A 15,167-nucleotide genomic window follows, 5' to 3' on the forward strand; every position below is an offset into this window, starting at 1 on the left:
AAAACAAACCAAACCCCCAAAACCCTACCAAATAAAAGAAAACAAACACACCAACCAAACCCATGTGTTGACTGTTTACCTGTTCAATGCTAGGTGTCTCAAATGGGGGACTTTCCAAAGATCCTTCTACTACAGGTTTTCCCATCTGTAAAATGCACTTCCTCAAAAGCTGTTAAAAATACACAAATTTTTTTAAATTAGCATATTTGCATACATAGGGTCAATTGAAGTCACAGGTGCACAACACACTGCAGTGTTGAAAATCTCCTGGCTATATATTGGTTTGTTTAGTCATCTAAATTTATAGCTACTAAACTTCACTGTGAATTCACCTTCTTTGAAATGCGTGTAAGAGGCTTCTCTGAGCAAATGCAGGCAGCTAAATTAGCATTTATGTCAACTGACTCTTCCCGACGTGTAAGTGAAGAGGTTAAGGCTTGCAAGTTGCGCAGTTTTTAGATGGGACTCAGGGTCAACTCCTCAATCAGCTGGATGACTTCTGGAGTAAGACACGGTACATTGCAAGTACCAGAACATCTAGTCCATAGTTAGCTACTAGAGCATCACACTAGAGAAAAAAAGTCTCACCAGATGAAGCCAATACATGCATGAGGGGCAGTGGAATTGGCTTATGTGTGAGAGAGTGAAAAACCTGAGAAGATACCACACAAGTTCAGCTTACTTTGAATAGGTAGAAATAAACTTGCTTGGTGTCTGCATCTTCTTCTTTGTGGACACAGGTGAACAGATACTCCACATCCAACACAATCCCCAGGAGCCTATTCATTTCTTCTTCAGACACATTCTCCAGGTGAGAAACATGAGCAGCTAAACGAAATAAAAACCCAAACCTGTAAAAAGCCTACTGAGAGAGCCAATAGCACTAGTATTCCCCAGGATATCTCAAACTAAGCTGTAATAGTAAAGGCACTGATCCTGTAATAACCTATTTAAACAGAACATCTTATCAGAGGTAACTGAAATATGTGTCACATCAGAGCAATTTGTAAAGGTAGTCCAGGGGTGGTAATTCCCACAGCAGACAAACAACGGCTGGTTGGAATCACAGCATCTGTTAACATTAAAACAGACCACACAAGTCCTGTCTGTATTAATACGTTGCAATATATAACTAACTATGTACATTTTTATCGAAGACCTATGCTTTTGAGACAAGGTTTCTTGTCTAAACAAAATAAATCCGTAATTCCCATAAATTAGGTAATCTGGATGTTGATGGAAGTACCACCTTATTCTGTGAAGAGTAAAAAAAAAAAAAAAAAAAAAAAAACAAACCAAAAACAACCCCAGCGCCATAAATAGGCCTTTTGTTTTAAACTGGACATTATTGGCTAAGTCTCTTACTTTCACATCATCTAAGGTCAAACTGTGCTTTGTGCACACTATAGTAACAAAGCTTTGGCAGATTGTACATGCTTATTTGTTCAGAAGTTTACAAAAAATCATCTTTCAACGTATCCTAATTTCCAAGTGAAAAACTCCCTTTTATCATCTCCAAAGGTAAATACAGTTCCACATCTGTAATTTTCAAAAGCTTGAGGTTTGTATGCATGAAGCAGGACATTCATTTCAAGCTGGTTTGAACAACTGGCCCCAGGAAGAGAGAAGGCAATTTAAAACAGTCAATTCCCAGAAAGAAGGTATTTGCATTACAAAAAGCAATGATCTTCGCTGACTCCAGCCCAATGTACATGGTAAGCATATCTTTTCCACTGAAAGGACAGAAAATACCCATTAAAAGAAAAGGAAAAGTATTTAAAAGGTTAGGCATATTAATTTTTCTGTATTTTAATAACATTTATCAATATTTACTTCTTAGATAAGTATTATGTTATCTTAGATATGCCAATGTGATTAGGACTGGTAAGAAATTTTCAACATATATCTGATTCCTTAGTGGGGGAGGACGTGGGGAGAAATAACACTTGACTCAAAAACGATCATATTTATCAGCCACCCAGCAAAGGTTATTTGTTTTGGGAAGTTTGGTATGACACCTGCCAAAACATTTAAATTCAATAAATTTGTGCAGCTTCAAGTAAAAAGGACACCGTAGCTCAGAACATTAAAAAGATGCCAGCAATTGTTTCCACTTAAATGAACATTTATAATATAGTGTCTTAAGTTCTGAGCATATGCTCAGAACTGAAAGGGGAATGGCCATCATGAGCTTTCTTTAAGAACAAATATTCAGCTTTCTGGGCAGAATAAAACCATTTCATTTCTGTCCTTCAGCCAGATATGAAGGTTTAATATTCTCAGCTGTCTGTTCTGATCTTGTAAAAGTAATAAATATCCTCCTAGATGAGCATTGCATTAAAAATTGATAAAATACTAAAGAAACCTTGCACTCAACTAACAAATGACTAAAACATCAGCATAAGAAGCCATTTCCATGCAGTTTCCATAACAATACTGAAAGTTACCTTGACTACTTAGTGGCCATTTTTAAACATTAAACTAGAGAATTATTACCCATACAGTGAATCTAAAAGTAACATAAGTGTATTACCAGCATGTATTTACTACCAGTTACCATTTACTGTAGAGTCACCAATGTTAGTACACCAGCCCAACAAACTATCTTTCTTCAGATGTTCACAGCCCATTCCCAAATTCTTGTGGCCATTAGTAAGCCTTTTATTAAAATCAAAGCTTTAGTACACTGACATCAAATACTGCGTAACTCTTGACTAGAGTTACACAGTTCCATTCATCCACATTGCCCAACTGGTACACCCTTCCTCAGCTGCTGTTACACTTGCAAAAAAGTAATTTAAAAAAAAAATTTAAAAAATCACAAGTATAGGTTGCTACAGCATGCAGAAGAAAGCAAACAGAAAGAGCAAGGCCAATTCAGTGACATGAAGACCTGAAAAATAGCAAGTTAATTATTTCAGTTGTGCAACTTCAATAAGCAAGTACTTTCATGTATGCATTAGGAGCAGTGAGAAAACAGATTAATGAGGAACATGTCCACAGTCTATCTCAAAGTCAGTCTGTACATAAAAACACTAGTAATGCATGTAGGACAGGCAAACCAAGAAATACCCAAATACGCTACATGAAGGTACATAGCAGGAACTGAAGACAGTGTTGGGAAAAAAAGAGAGACTGAGTGTGTATATAGTGTACTAACACATTAATTAACTAGTTTTAAAAGTGACTCAAAACTGAAAATGTTTACCAACAGGAAAATGCACCCTGTGAAACCAATCCAATATAACGTAGAAAAGAGCCTCTGACTACATAACACTTGGTCTTGAGGCTGGTGGATAATGAATTCTCCCAGCACCCAATTCGGTCACCACTTCACACTGTTATGATAGTGACCCAATACACCACCCAAATAAAAGAAATATTCATTAAAAACCCAGTACTGAGCCTCGCTGTGGGGCTGAGCCACAAATAGAAGAACAGAAGTTGTAGGTAAGTAGACAGAAATAAGCTCGATAAGCTAATATGCACCACCAGACAGATTTATGCACCAAAAATGCACTGGCTGGACGATTGAACCACACCCACAAAAAGAGACATCTCAAGCAAGACTAATGTCTAGGATTACCTTTGGAAGAAAATAATAAATAAAAAAAAGGCAAAAAACCCTAATATCCTCCATTTTACATCAGGTATGGCTTTAACCAGTACAGGAATTTCTCCATAGCTATTTCAGCAGCTCTCTGAGGAAGAGAAAATGCAGCGCAGGTGATGACCTGAAGCCTGCACAACTTGTGGTCAGTCTAGTTTTAAAGGCATTCAGCACGAACATACTAATTTAGAGGAGATGAATAGGACAATTATCTTGGAAAACAGCGCTGAAAGACTTTTTTTTGCCAGTAGTATGAGGAAGCAGACAGCAACTCATTTCAGTCATTATCTGCAGCCATCAGAATAAGAAACTTTACCTTTTCTAAAAACAGCAATAAATAAAAATACAGTTTGCCCCATAAGGTACAATTTCACTGGTACTGGTTTTACAGTACTGGTTTTTCTTGGTTCCCTAGCTAACGAGCGATTTAAGATTTTTAATAGACCAAAAACAGTCTCAGCCTTTAGAAGAGCAGAGTTTTTCTACAAAATACATAGCCATGTACAAATTCTGCTGAAGAACAGGGAACTGACAAGACACATCTCATAAGATCAAAAAAGAGAAAAAAAAAAACAACAAACCGCCCCCCCAAAAAACCTCTTTCTTCAAAGGCCAGGAATGAAAGGGATGGGTAATACAAGCTACCCTAACTGCATAACCAAAAGCAGCACAGAGAAGCTGCATGATGAAAGGTTGAAACTACCTTTGCTAAAGCAACCAAACTTTCTGTGATACTATGTACTTGTTAATCTTCTGCAAGCAAACCCAGAGATCTGGGCTATCAGGAAAGGAAAGAAATCTGCTGAAAAGCCCAGAAATAGATCAAATGTAATGACAGCATGAAAAGAAAAGAGAGCAGAAATAGAAATAAATCCCAATTTAAAAAAAAAAGTATTCCACACAAAGTACAGTATTATTTTCAAAAGTAAAAAAAATAAATGATCTGTTGTGAAGGTTTTAGATTTCCTTTCTCTTATTTCACTGTCCTAAGTTTTGGACATCAACAAAAATAGCAACTGCTTCTTTTCAACTAGTTCTGAATTTTATCTTAGCTCAATTTTTATTCAATATTTGCTAACTTATACAGAAAAAGTCATCAGCTTTTATTTTGGATAAGCATAAATTCTTAAAAAAATAATACTGTGATTCACCACTCTTTCAGGCTATGTGGGTGTTCTGGTTTCAGCTGGGATAGAGTTAATTTTGTTTCTGGTAGCTGGTATAGTGTTATGTTTGGGGTTCAGTACCAGAAGAATGTTGAGAACACACTGATGTTTTCAGTTGTTGCTAAGTAGTGTTTAGTCTAAGCCAAGGATTTTTCAGCTTCTCATGCCCAGCCAGCGAGAAAGCTGGAGGGGCACAAGAAGTTGGGAGGGGACACAGCCAGGGCAGCTGACCCAAACTGGCCAAAGGGGTATTTCATACCATGTGACATCATGCCCAGTATATAAACTGGGAGGAGTTGGCCTGTGGAGCAGATCGCTGCTTGGGAATCGACTGGGCATCGGTCGGCGAGCCATTGCACTGTGCATCACTTGTTTTGTATATTCCAATCCTTTTATTATGATTGTCATTTTATTATTGTTATTATTATTGTCATTTTATTATTGTTATTATTATCATTATCATTATTAGTTTCTTCCTTTCTGTTCTATTAAACTGTTCTTATCTCATCCCACGAGTTCTACTTTTTTTTCCCCGATTCTCTCCCCCACGCCACTGAGTGGAGGGGAGTGAGTGAGCAGCTGCGTGGTGCTTAGTTGCTGGCTGGGGTTAAATCACAACAGTGGGTAACAAATCGTTATTTATTATTAGTCTGAAAAAAAAAAACAAAACCCCAAACCCCACAACAGTATTTAAAGTGGATTTTGAGCTGTTGCTTCCAAGATATGCAAGCTGTCTGCACAACAACTTAGATAATATTAAGATGTACAACCCCAGTATTATTTTCTGTGACACAGAAAAGGCCAGGTTCTTTTGGTAGGCAAGAGTACCTGCTTTAGCAATGTTCAAGAATATTTTATATTTTATTCTATAGTAAGCAAATATAACACAGCCTACAGGAGAGAGTCCTTCACGTTGTAACTAAGGCAGCCTACAGATAAACCCATGTGAGGTTAATGCATATGTTACACAAAGTATTAAAATTGTTATGGGTAGCTTAACAGCACTTTTGCATTTTAACAACTTAGAACATCTGGACTGTTAGAAGTTGTTCGATTTCTTCAAAACCCATTTTAGGATATTTTGACATATTTCAATCTAAGTTACTGACATCTATGTCCAATCGTAACCCCCATTTCTAGGTCTTGGCATGGCATCTTGACTTCCGTGGGGCAAGAGCAGAGATTTCTGGGTACGGGCACGCGGACTGCAGGAGAAAGGCAAAAGCTTACCCAGCGCGTGGCTGCAGCTGCGGCAGGGTTCAGCGAGGCTGACGGCCGCCTGCTGCAGCTCTGCCCGGGGGGGCGTGGGAGGCGGGTTGGGGTTCTTCCAGCCATTGCATTTACAGGATTCCTCGGCCTGAAACCAAAGCAAAGGGATATCAATCAACACTGGAAAACACAGGAACTTGCTGAAACCGCGCTACTTCAAAAGCAGTAGGAAGTAATATTATTAATTACAAGTTGGGGGTTTGGTTTGTTTCAATGTTGTGGGGGGTGTTTTCGGGGTGTTTTGTCGCTGTTGCTTTGTTTGGTTTTGCTTTTTTATCTACCACACAGCTAGACTTTATTTTCTAGAAATAATAAGAAATAGAACACTACCCCAAACAGAGAGATTAACATAGTTCTGGTAAGCAAACTGTGCTCAGAAAAATACATACACAAACTCTGGCTAATTCCTTTACAGAAAGCCCTCACTCTAGAGAAAGAAGTATTCAAACATTTACTGGTATATCAACATGTACAGATCCTGCCACCGACACCGTTTTAACAATTTAAACAGGTTATCTAACAGGCAACATACTTATCACTGCCTTAGCAGCTATACCGGCAACAAGGAATCATGCAACTAAAACCAAGCCTATGACAACCCAAGCAGGGTTAACTAAATACTGAAATAAGCAAACAATAACTGCACTATTGGAGAAAGCTGTCCAAAGCAAAGCTTGGCCACAAAAGCAGCGGATGCCAAAGACAGTGACACTACAAATGCAACCCACTGCTTACCCTGGAAAGTTTATTTACGCTCACCGAGTGTGAAACACCACCGATAGAGTGCAGCTAAAAGGGGTGACCATGAAGGGAGAGGTTGTGACTTTGGTAATCATGTCTCAAATTGCTCAGATGTTCAAGGTCCCGATTCTAGTTATCCAAAGAGCAGCTTTACAGAAGGGGTTTTTCTTCTGCATATGCAAAGGATCTTAGTCATTTTGATGGTAAAGTACTTCCAACACCATTCATACTCCTATTTGAAGATCTAATCGGAAGGAAAGCATGCTTTTCTACTGTTCAGAGATATCTGTGCACTGAGCTGTAACAAGATATTCATGAATTTGCAGTGCCAAGACCTCAGTGAGGAAAGTCTGCCAACTGCTGCATAATATTTATGACTGAAACAACCTTAGTAGGAAAAATTGTGATGTTAATATATCCAGCACTAATGTGTCATTTTTCAAAACCAATTCTGAATATATTTAATGCAATCTATTTCAGGAACCTATTTCATTTTCCTTTTATATTTCAAAATCCCATCTTACCTAAGGAAGAAGCACCCAGGAGAAGCAGAAAGGATCACAGCTTGACAGCTCCTAAGACTGACAGCTTTGTAGATTGATGGTAAATTGTTCTTCCAAACTAACTTCAATATTCAGCAACCTGAGCACCAAGAAAAGCTCTGTCTGCAGTTTACTGAGCACCACATGATGTTTTTACAATCTCTAACGCTTAAGTATTTATCCGGCTGGGCTGCTGGCCCCAGGTGCCATGGCCTCTGCCTGCGCCCAGGGCAGTCTGGCAGGCACCAACGGGTAGGAGTTGCATTTTCAGCAGCTGGAGCCACCACCAAGATGACTCAGAAATCCACCTGCAAGTGCCCAGCAAAAGCACTTCCACAGGCTTCTCTTGGAAAGGGGACAACCCGTGTCGCCCGAACCCCCTGGCTCTCCAAACTCACTGCGTGGGCGCAGGCTGCCTGCCACCCCATGTATTTATCATGTGGCATCGGGGAGGTTTCAGCATGAAATGGGGGAAGATTAAAACAATTTTTTTTTTCAAGTCTCATAAAATGCAGTCTGGATGGGTTTATGGTGAATTTTATGTTATTTTTCTATCATGTTTTCTATGAGTAATATGATTGGCAGAGAAGTGAAGAAGGCCCAATGTTATTTTACAGCAGAAACCGTCTCTTACAGTTTCACAGGCGTTGAGCCAGTTTTACTTTTGTTTGTTTTCCAGACCTACAGGACCTCTTAAAGTTTAATGACTAGAAAGAGAGATCAGTGATTGAGTGACACCCATGAACGAACCATTGCTCTGGTGCGGGGACTTTGAACATCTGTGAGATGATGTGAAACCCCACTGTCAATTAGCGTTTTGAGCTAGACGAAACCAATGCCAAATAAGCTATCCACACTCGCTTTGTGGGAGAGGCAACGTTGCCATGAAAGTTTTTGCAGTTAAGACAAGGATAGGGAAACTGTCATGGAAAAAAATGTCAGAAAATGAGATTATTGCCAAAGAAAATTCAAGAGACAATTGTAAAAAAGTTCTCAAACAAAAATTGACTGAATGTTATTTTAGGGAAGTAAGATTTGATCCTTCCCATGCAGCTGTCCAGACAAATGTTCAACACTGTAAATTACTGACATAATATCATGCTTATTATTAATTGCCTTAAATCATACCACAATGACACATGTCCGAAAAAAAACCCTCAAACTAGGCACAAGCTTTTTGAGAATTTTTTCGCAGAGTGGAAGCAGTATTTCACAGAAGCTCACCACACAGTGTTTACTATCAAGCCTAAAAACTATAAACAGTGAGTAACTACACAAACTTTAGTGTCACACAATAATTAACAGCAAAGATGCAAACAAACAGATGTACAGATCGTTATAACAACTCAGTTAAACTGCCAAAAATAAGTATCAACCCACCCACAGAAGAATAAAAACAGCATGCTAAACGGCAGATTTTTTCTGCCCTCAGTAGCATTTCCTTGCTAGATCTTTTTGAAGCAGCTGTTAATTTGTATTGTTCAAATTATTCCAGAGACCTTTCTCAAACAACTAGTAGGGTGGGTTTTTTAATCTCTCTACAAAACACCAGAATCGCCATAAATGTTCTGTTAACCAAGGGGAAGCCCAACCCGAAAAGGTCCTCTTTAAAACTAAGCTTTCATTGTAGATGTTGACAGTGCAAGTATTTTGCAGTGAATACGCAATGTGCATTCCTCAGTGGCTTAAATTGCTGAGTTGTTTTAAGTCTTCCACAGCGTTTTGTTCATTCAATCCTTTCTTTCTTCCTTTTTTTTTTAATGTCACTCATCTGCTTTTCATTAGAAAATAAAGTATGACTTCACCTCTGCAAAAACTTAATTTAAGATCAAAACAGTTTTCAGGGGAGGAAGGAAAAGAAGCATTTGTACTAGTACATCCAGCCCTTGAAGTCCTGTTTTCTGGGACATCTGCAGAGCTTTGATAAAGCCACTGGAGAAAGTTGTGGACTTACTGAAGCCTGCAAAGTAATGACTATCATCTTTGCAGGCCCAGGGACCACAAACACTGCATCTTCATTGCGGTTTTTAATAAAACTGAATGAGTGCAATATAATAAAACCCAACAATTACACACTGTTGCCTGCCCCCCTCCTGCCCAAAAAAAACAGTGCAGAAATAATGTCCATTTTGCATTGTACAATATAATTTCAATCATTTTTTTGACCCTTTCCGTGTTAGGTGGAGCGTTACAATGTGGGAAATCAAACTGCCTGGTAGCGCTGGGCAGTGCAAACTGCAACTCTGGACAAACTCAAGTTACTGTTTCCTTTAAAATACTGAATATACTGATAGCTGGTCAAAAATGGACGGTGAAAAAATACAGCACGTTTTAATACAGTTGGTAGCATTTTTAATTAAAAAGGAAGCACCTGAAAGTTACAACATTGCACATCTCGGCCCCTTTTAAGTGGGTTTCAGGTGTGTGTCTAAATAATAATGAAAAAATGAAGAATTTTACAGTAACTTATGGACTAAAACATTCCTCCCCTTTTCGAATAGTGAAATAAGCATAGGAACCTGCAAACTTCAAGCAAACTTAATTACAAAGTAAAAGACCCCAACAGTCTTAAAACTGAGTTTCAAAACAGCTGTTGTGCTGGGCTCTATTTCCAACTCAAAATCATACAGGTTGCCCTGTCTGGTAACTGAGATGCAAAGCAGACTCAACAGATTATATATACACGACATTACAGATGTTTCTATTTCCAGCAAGTATAATTACTCTAGAAAAAATATTCTTCCTCCCAACACAAAAGCCATGTAAAATACCCTATAAGTTTTTTCCTGCAAGCAATAATCTCAAATTGATGCTTTTAACAGAGAACATCACACAAACCATAACAAATACATTGATTAATTTAAAATACATATTTTTCCTACTCAGATGTCTAGAACCCAGCAACCAGATAGTTGGACACTGCTTGGAAAGCCACTCATACGTATCAGGAAATTAGCTGACCCATTTACCTTTAACAATACAAAATAAGCAATTCTATGTTCAGCTCTAAGGACATGTTCTTCATTTATAAATCAATCCAAGTATTTTATTCCCTGTATTTTCCAGTTTCACTTACAGAATAGATGTAGGCTACCATATAAAGCTTTTATTAACAATAGGGGCCCAATTCCCATCTTGTAAAGTTAATGGTAGATTTCCTATTTAAAGGAAGATGCTTTAATTGGGCCTGTAAGACATTGTAAAACAGACTCACCGCACTATGAAAATGATCGTAAGAAAGCTTTAGATGTCTTCTATGTCTCCTATCCACTTCTGCAGAAAACAACTTTAATACATTTCCAGTTGAGCTTCAAGGAGCTGTACTCGCACTATACAGAGTCCAGCAGTAATACAGCCAAGTCTGCCTCATCTTAATCTGCCTTACAAAAGTCAGGAAAAAAAAAAATTTCATTACGGAAACGGTGGTACATATTTACCCTATGAACTCTTTTTTTATGTGTAGGAGCAGGAAAACTGCATAGAGGTCACTCTAGGATGAAAAGTGGGAAGAAGTGCCTCTACCAAGGGTCAGCAGCTTGTCTGGAGCCTGGGACCCAGATTTTACTTCAACCTCTGCCACTCACTCACCTGCTGCAGGGCCTTGCCCAAGTCATCTCATCATAACCCTTCTCACTCTCTGTCCATTTTGTTTATCTCAAGCACAAAGTCTTTCTTCAAGAGGCATTATTCCCTGCTACTTGTGCAAATGCCTCAGGCTATTGGGCTCTAATTATAAGCATCCAGGCATGTAAGATATATATATATAATGAGAAATAACCAATTTTACAGAAAACAGTGTACTAAAATAGTACATATTTCAACTTGTTTACAAGAAAAACTCCCAGTGGGACTGGAGAGAGAGTTGTATTTTCACATACTGTAGACCAAGAGGGAAAAAAATGCCGAGACTCCCTCCTACATCTTCATTAAATATATTTATGTGTGTAAGTCACACAGTGCTGCTTTTATATAAAAGTGCTGCAAGCTCGCATGCCTCATGCTCAATTTCACACTGGGCAAAACCAAAACGATGTATGCAGCCATTCATACACGCACAGAGATAGCAAGTGCCAAATACAAAACCCCACACAGCATACAGCACTTCTGTGCACTTCCAAAAGTCGTGAAAACTGTGCCAACTCTTAATATATATCTCATTGTTCAGAATGCACTTTCTTCCCCCCCAAACGTGGGCATTTAAGAAGGGGTTTTTTACACAGAAGAGCCTGTTCTCTCCCTTCCACCCCGACCTTTTCTCACAGGGGAAAAAGTCAAGCAGAGCAGCTCAACAGCTACAACCCTCCTGTCCCAATTCTTTATCAGGAAAAAGAAAGAAACCCTACATTCCTCTAGTCTGGGCAGCAGCTCCCTAAACTTCTGTGATGGGTTGACCCTGGCTGGATGCCAGGTGCCCACCAAAGCTGTTCTATCACTCCCCCTCCTCAGCTGGACAGGGGAGAGAAAATATAACAAAGAGCTTGTGGGTCGAGATAAGGACAGGAGAGATCACTCACCAATTACCAACATGGGCAAAACAGACTCAGCTTGGGGAAAATTACCCCTGTAACCCCCCCCCCCCCGCTACCAAAACCTTGCCACACAAAGCCAATACAACTTCACTCGCGTTCTGCTCAGGATATGTGCACGCTGAAGATGTCTTTGCCAGCAGTCTTCGTCCGTGTTTCCCGTGAAGAAAAGGGATCGCTGAAGAAACACCAGGAGGTCCCTCTTGGGGACTGAGCACCCTACCCCAGAGCAGTGCCTTTCCACCCTTTTCTGCTTGGCATTTCTGCTGTCGCCAGTGAGACTCACCCTCTGCACAGCCATCAACCTCTCCATCTTCTTGTGTTGCTGCTCTTCATCCCCAGCGAACACACGCTCCCTGCCTCTGCTGCTCCCAGCATCTCTGAGGTTAAGTTCCTAATAAATTCTGTGTGCGGAATTTTGCAATGAATTGTACGTGGGAGAAGGCAATCAATGCTAAGGGTGGCATTGCGTATTTTCTGCACTCCAACTTGTACAGCTCTACGTAGATTTACACAAGATTCAGGTATGGCCACTACTTGAACGAACACGGATGTCCCCCTCGGAGATGGTGTGTTTGCCTTCTCTCACTCTTTTGCACTCACACACAGAAATGCAAAATAAATGGAAGAGAAGTTGCAACCCAAAGTAGGAAAAAGTTCAGAGTTACACTCTGCACGCAGTCTCTTGCAAACGACTAATGTTGCAAGCCAAGCAGTGTCATTTTGGAGGACCTGCCAGGTGTTTAGGAAGAAAAATAACACATTCTTCCAACCTGCGCCATCCTTCCCCCTTTATCCCACAGGAGAAGCCACTTGATTAGCTTACACAGACCTTCCTGTCTGTCTACCTGCTTCTGTTTTGAGACCTGAAAGAAAGCTGCCTGCCACTGAATTACTGAAGAGAAGTGAAATAGCAAAAGTAGGTTATGCATTTTAATATGAACACAGAGCAGCGTTTAGTGCTGTGGCCGTGCATAGGACCTGGAGGGAGGAAGAGGCCCTGGGGTGCCCCTGGCCATGGGTCCCTCTCCATCCCTCACCGGTGTGCCAACCCAGGACTTCTCACGGAAGAGGGCCAGAAAGAACACCCCAGCAGAGCACCAGCAGTAACGAGCTGTCACCACACTGTACCCCACCACTGGAGCCCTGGGAGAGGGAAAGAAGGGCAGGCGCCAGGCCGCAGCGTGCTCTCCTCCCCTCTCAAATGGCACTCGTCTCCCTTCCAACAAAGCACCTGCGGCAGTGCCCGTGTGGGGCTGCTGAGTCCCCGAAAAAGCAAAAGGTTTGGGAGGAGACAAGGCTGCCTGCACATTCTCACAGCACAGCTACATCTGTGGGGCAAAGCACCTCAGGAGAAGGCTTTTGCCCTCACAAAGATCATCTGGAGGTACATCAGGGGAAGAAAAAAGAACTGACCAGGGAAGAAAAAAGCAATTCACAGACACACACGCACTCCTAACAGCCAGTAAAAATCTTACCCACCCTACAACCAGCTTCATTTAACAGCAAGTCTTGGTAACATTAAAATATGGGGGTGCAAAGGGGACTCAGCACTGGGAAAGCTTCAAACCACACCACCCAGCCTGCAGCGAGGGTGGCAAGTTTCAAGTACGCTAGCTGGTCTTTTAACTTACTGACACCAGCATAATCTTGCAATGTCCCACGCATGCACCAAAGCTGAAGTGGAGGTGCCTGTGTATTTGGAAGCAGCTACGGAATTGAAATGCGTGTGGCTTCCTTAATTTGCCCTCACATGACAACATTGCGCCATGCCTTCAGCATACAGTTACAGCTCCTCACACCACCAGACAGGAGGACTACAGAGCCATACTACGATGCTTCCTCAAGCACGTTAGCATTTAGTTTGCCCTTTCACTTAACGTTTGCCCTTTTGAGGCTCCAAAGTATGGGAACAGAGAAAATAAGATGCACACTTCTCACAAAGACCTATTTCCAACGCTGAAAGCATTACTAGAGGATTTGACATCAGCACTGCCAATCCGAACATGTCAGACCCGCTGTGCATCCAGCAATTGCCCTGACAGCAGCAGCGGAGCCAGCGGCCCGTGCTCCGAGCACACCGGTCCTCCTCTGCATGTGCAGAGGACAGACGACAGTGCCGGTCGCCACAGACCTCCGACGGCGGGAGCGACAGCTCTGACCGAGCTCCCTCCATCCCCAGCAAATAGGCGAGTCCTGCTTCTCCCACCACGAAGAGAACCGCAGGTGGAGGGAAAGTGCTGGCGGAGGGGAAACCAGGGCAGCTCTCCTGCATAGGAGAGGCGACCGCCGGGCAGGTGCTGGAGAAGAGATCCCGGCTAGGGCAGGGTGCAGGTGGGCGGCGGTGCCCGCCTCCCGCCCGGGGAACCGGGCCGGCGCTACGTGACCGGCGGGGACACAACTTTCCCAAACCCGCAGGCCGCGCCCCTCCGCTTCTCTGCCAAAGGGGCTGGCGACGGTGCCAGCTCGGGGCAGCGGCTTTTGCGGTATCAACAGCTCTGCGCTGCGAGGCCGCCGCCGCCGCGCCCCGGCCCAGAGGCAGCCCCCGGGCGGGGCCGGGGGTGCGCTCCCCGGGGCCGGGGCCTCCCCCCAACCCCCCCGGGCAGGCGGGTGTCCCCGCTCCCCGCCGCGATGTTTACGCGGCGGGCAGCTGCGGCAGCGCTGCTAACCCAGCGCTTACCGCCAGCACCAGGAGCCGCCCCGCCCGCCGCCTCCCGCGGGAAGACGGACGGACGGACGCACGCCGGGGACGGGCACCTCCGCGGCCGCCCGGCTCGGGCAGGAGGAGGGCGGCGCTGCCCCCCGCGGTCCCCTCTTCGGGGCGTCCGGGGTTTATTTTTGCGACCGCCGGCCGGAAAGCTCCGGGGGAAGCAGGATCCGCCGGCACCGCCAGAGCCGCCACTTCCGCGGGGAGCGCCGGGCTGCAGCCGGGCCGCCTCCCCCGCCCGGCACGGCCCTTCCCCACCGCCTCCTTCCCTCCCTCCCTCCCTCCCTCCCGTCAATCCCCACCCTCCGTGGGCGGGTGGGCGCCCGCGGCCGGGCGGCCGGGTACCTTGCAAGCGGAGTAGACGCCCAGCTTCTCCAGCTTCTTGGCCCGCGGCGCGGCGCGCAGCTGCGCCTTCTTCCCCGCGGTGCGCGCCGAGCCGGGCCCCCCGGCGCTCTCGGCGGCGCTGCGGGCCGGCCCCCCGGCGGCCACCCCACCGGCGGCCGGGGAGCCCTGCTGCGGCCCGCCGCCGCCCGCCGCCCCGGCCCCGCCGCCGCCAGGCTCCGCCATGCCCGCGGCGCGGCGGCAGCCGCCCGTCCGGCCGGCCGG

At 43.6% G+C, this 15,167-nt stretch overlaps 1 protein-coding gene across 1 annotated transcript in view; it reads right to left on the bottom strand.

The window, feature by feature from the left end:
- The window catches only part of KAT2B (lysine acetyltransferase 2B), a 45,776-nt gene extending 30,648 nt beyond the window's left edge, over positions 1-15,128 (bottom strand). The window contains exons 1-4 of the mRNA XM_030008350.1: positions 14,907-15,128; positions 6,007-6,133; positions 683-828; positions 80-169 (exon numbers count right to left, since the gene is read on the bottom strand). Coding sequence (XP_029864210.1) covers positions 80-169; positions 683-828; positions 6,007-6,133; positions 14,907-15,128 — 585 coding nt within the window. The remainder of the gene's footprint in view (positions 1-79; positions 170-682; positions 829-6,006; positions 6,134-14,906) is intronic.
- Between the last annotated feature and the right edge of the window lie 39 nt (positions 15,129-15,167).

The sequence above is a fragment of the Aquila chrysaetos genome, chromosome 3 (genome assembly GCF_900496995.4).
Source record: "Aquila chrysaetos chrysaetos chromosome 3, bAquChr1.4, whole genome shotgun sequence".
Classification (NCBI taxonomy): Eukaryota; Metazoa; Chordata; class Aves; order Accipitriformes; family Accipitridae; genus Aquila; species Aquila chrysaetos.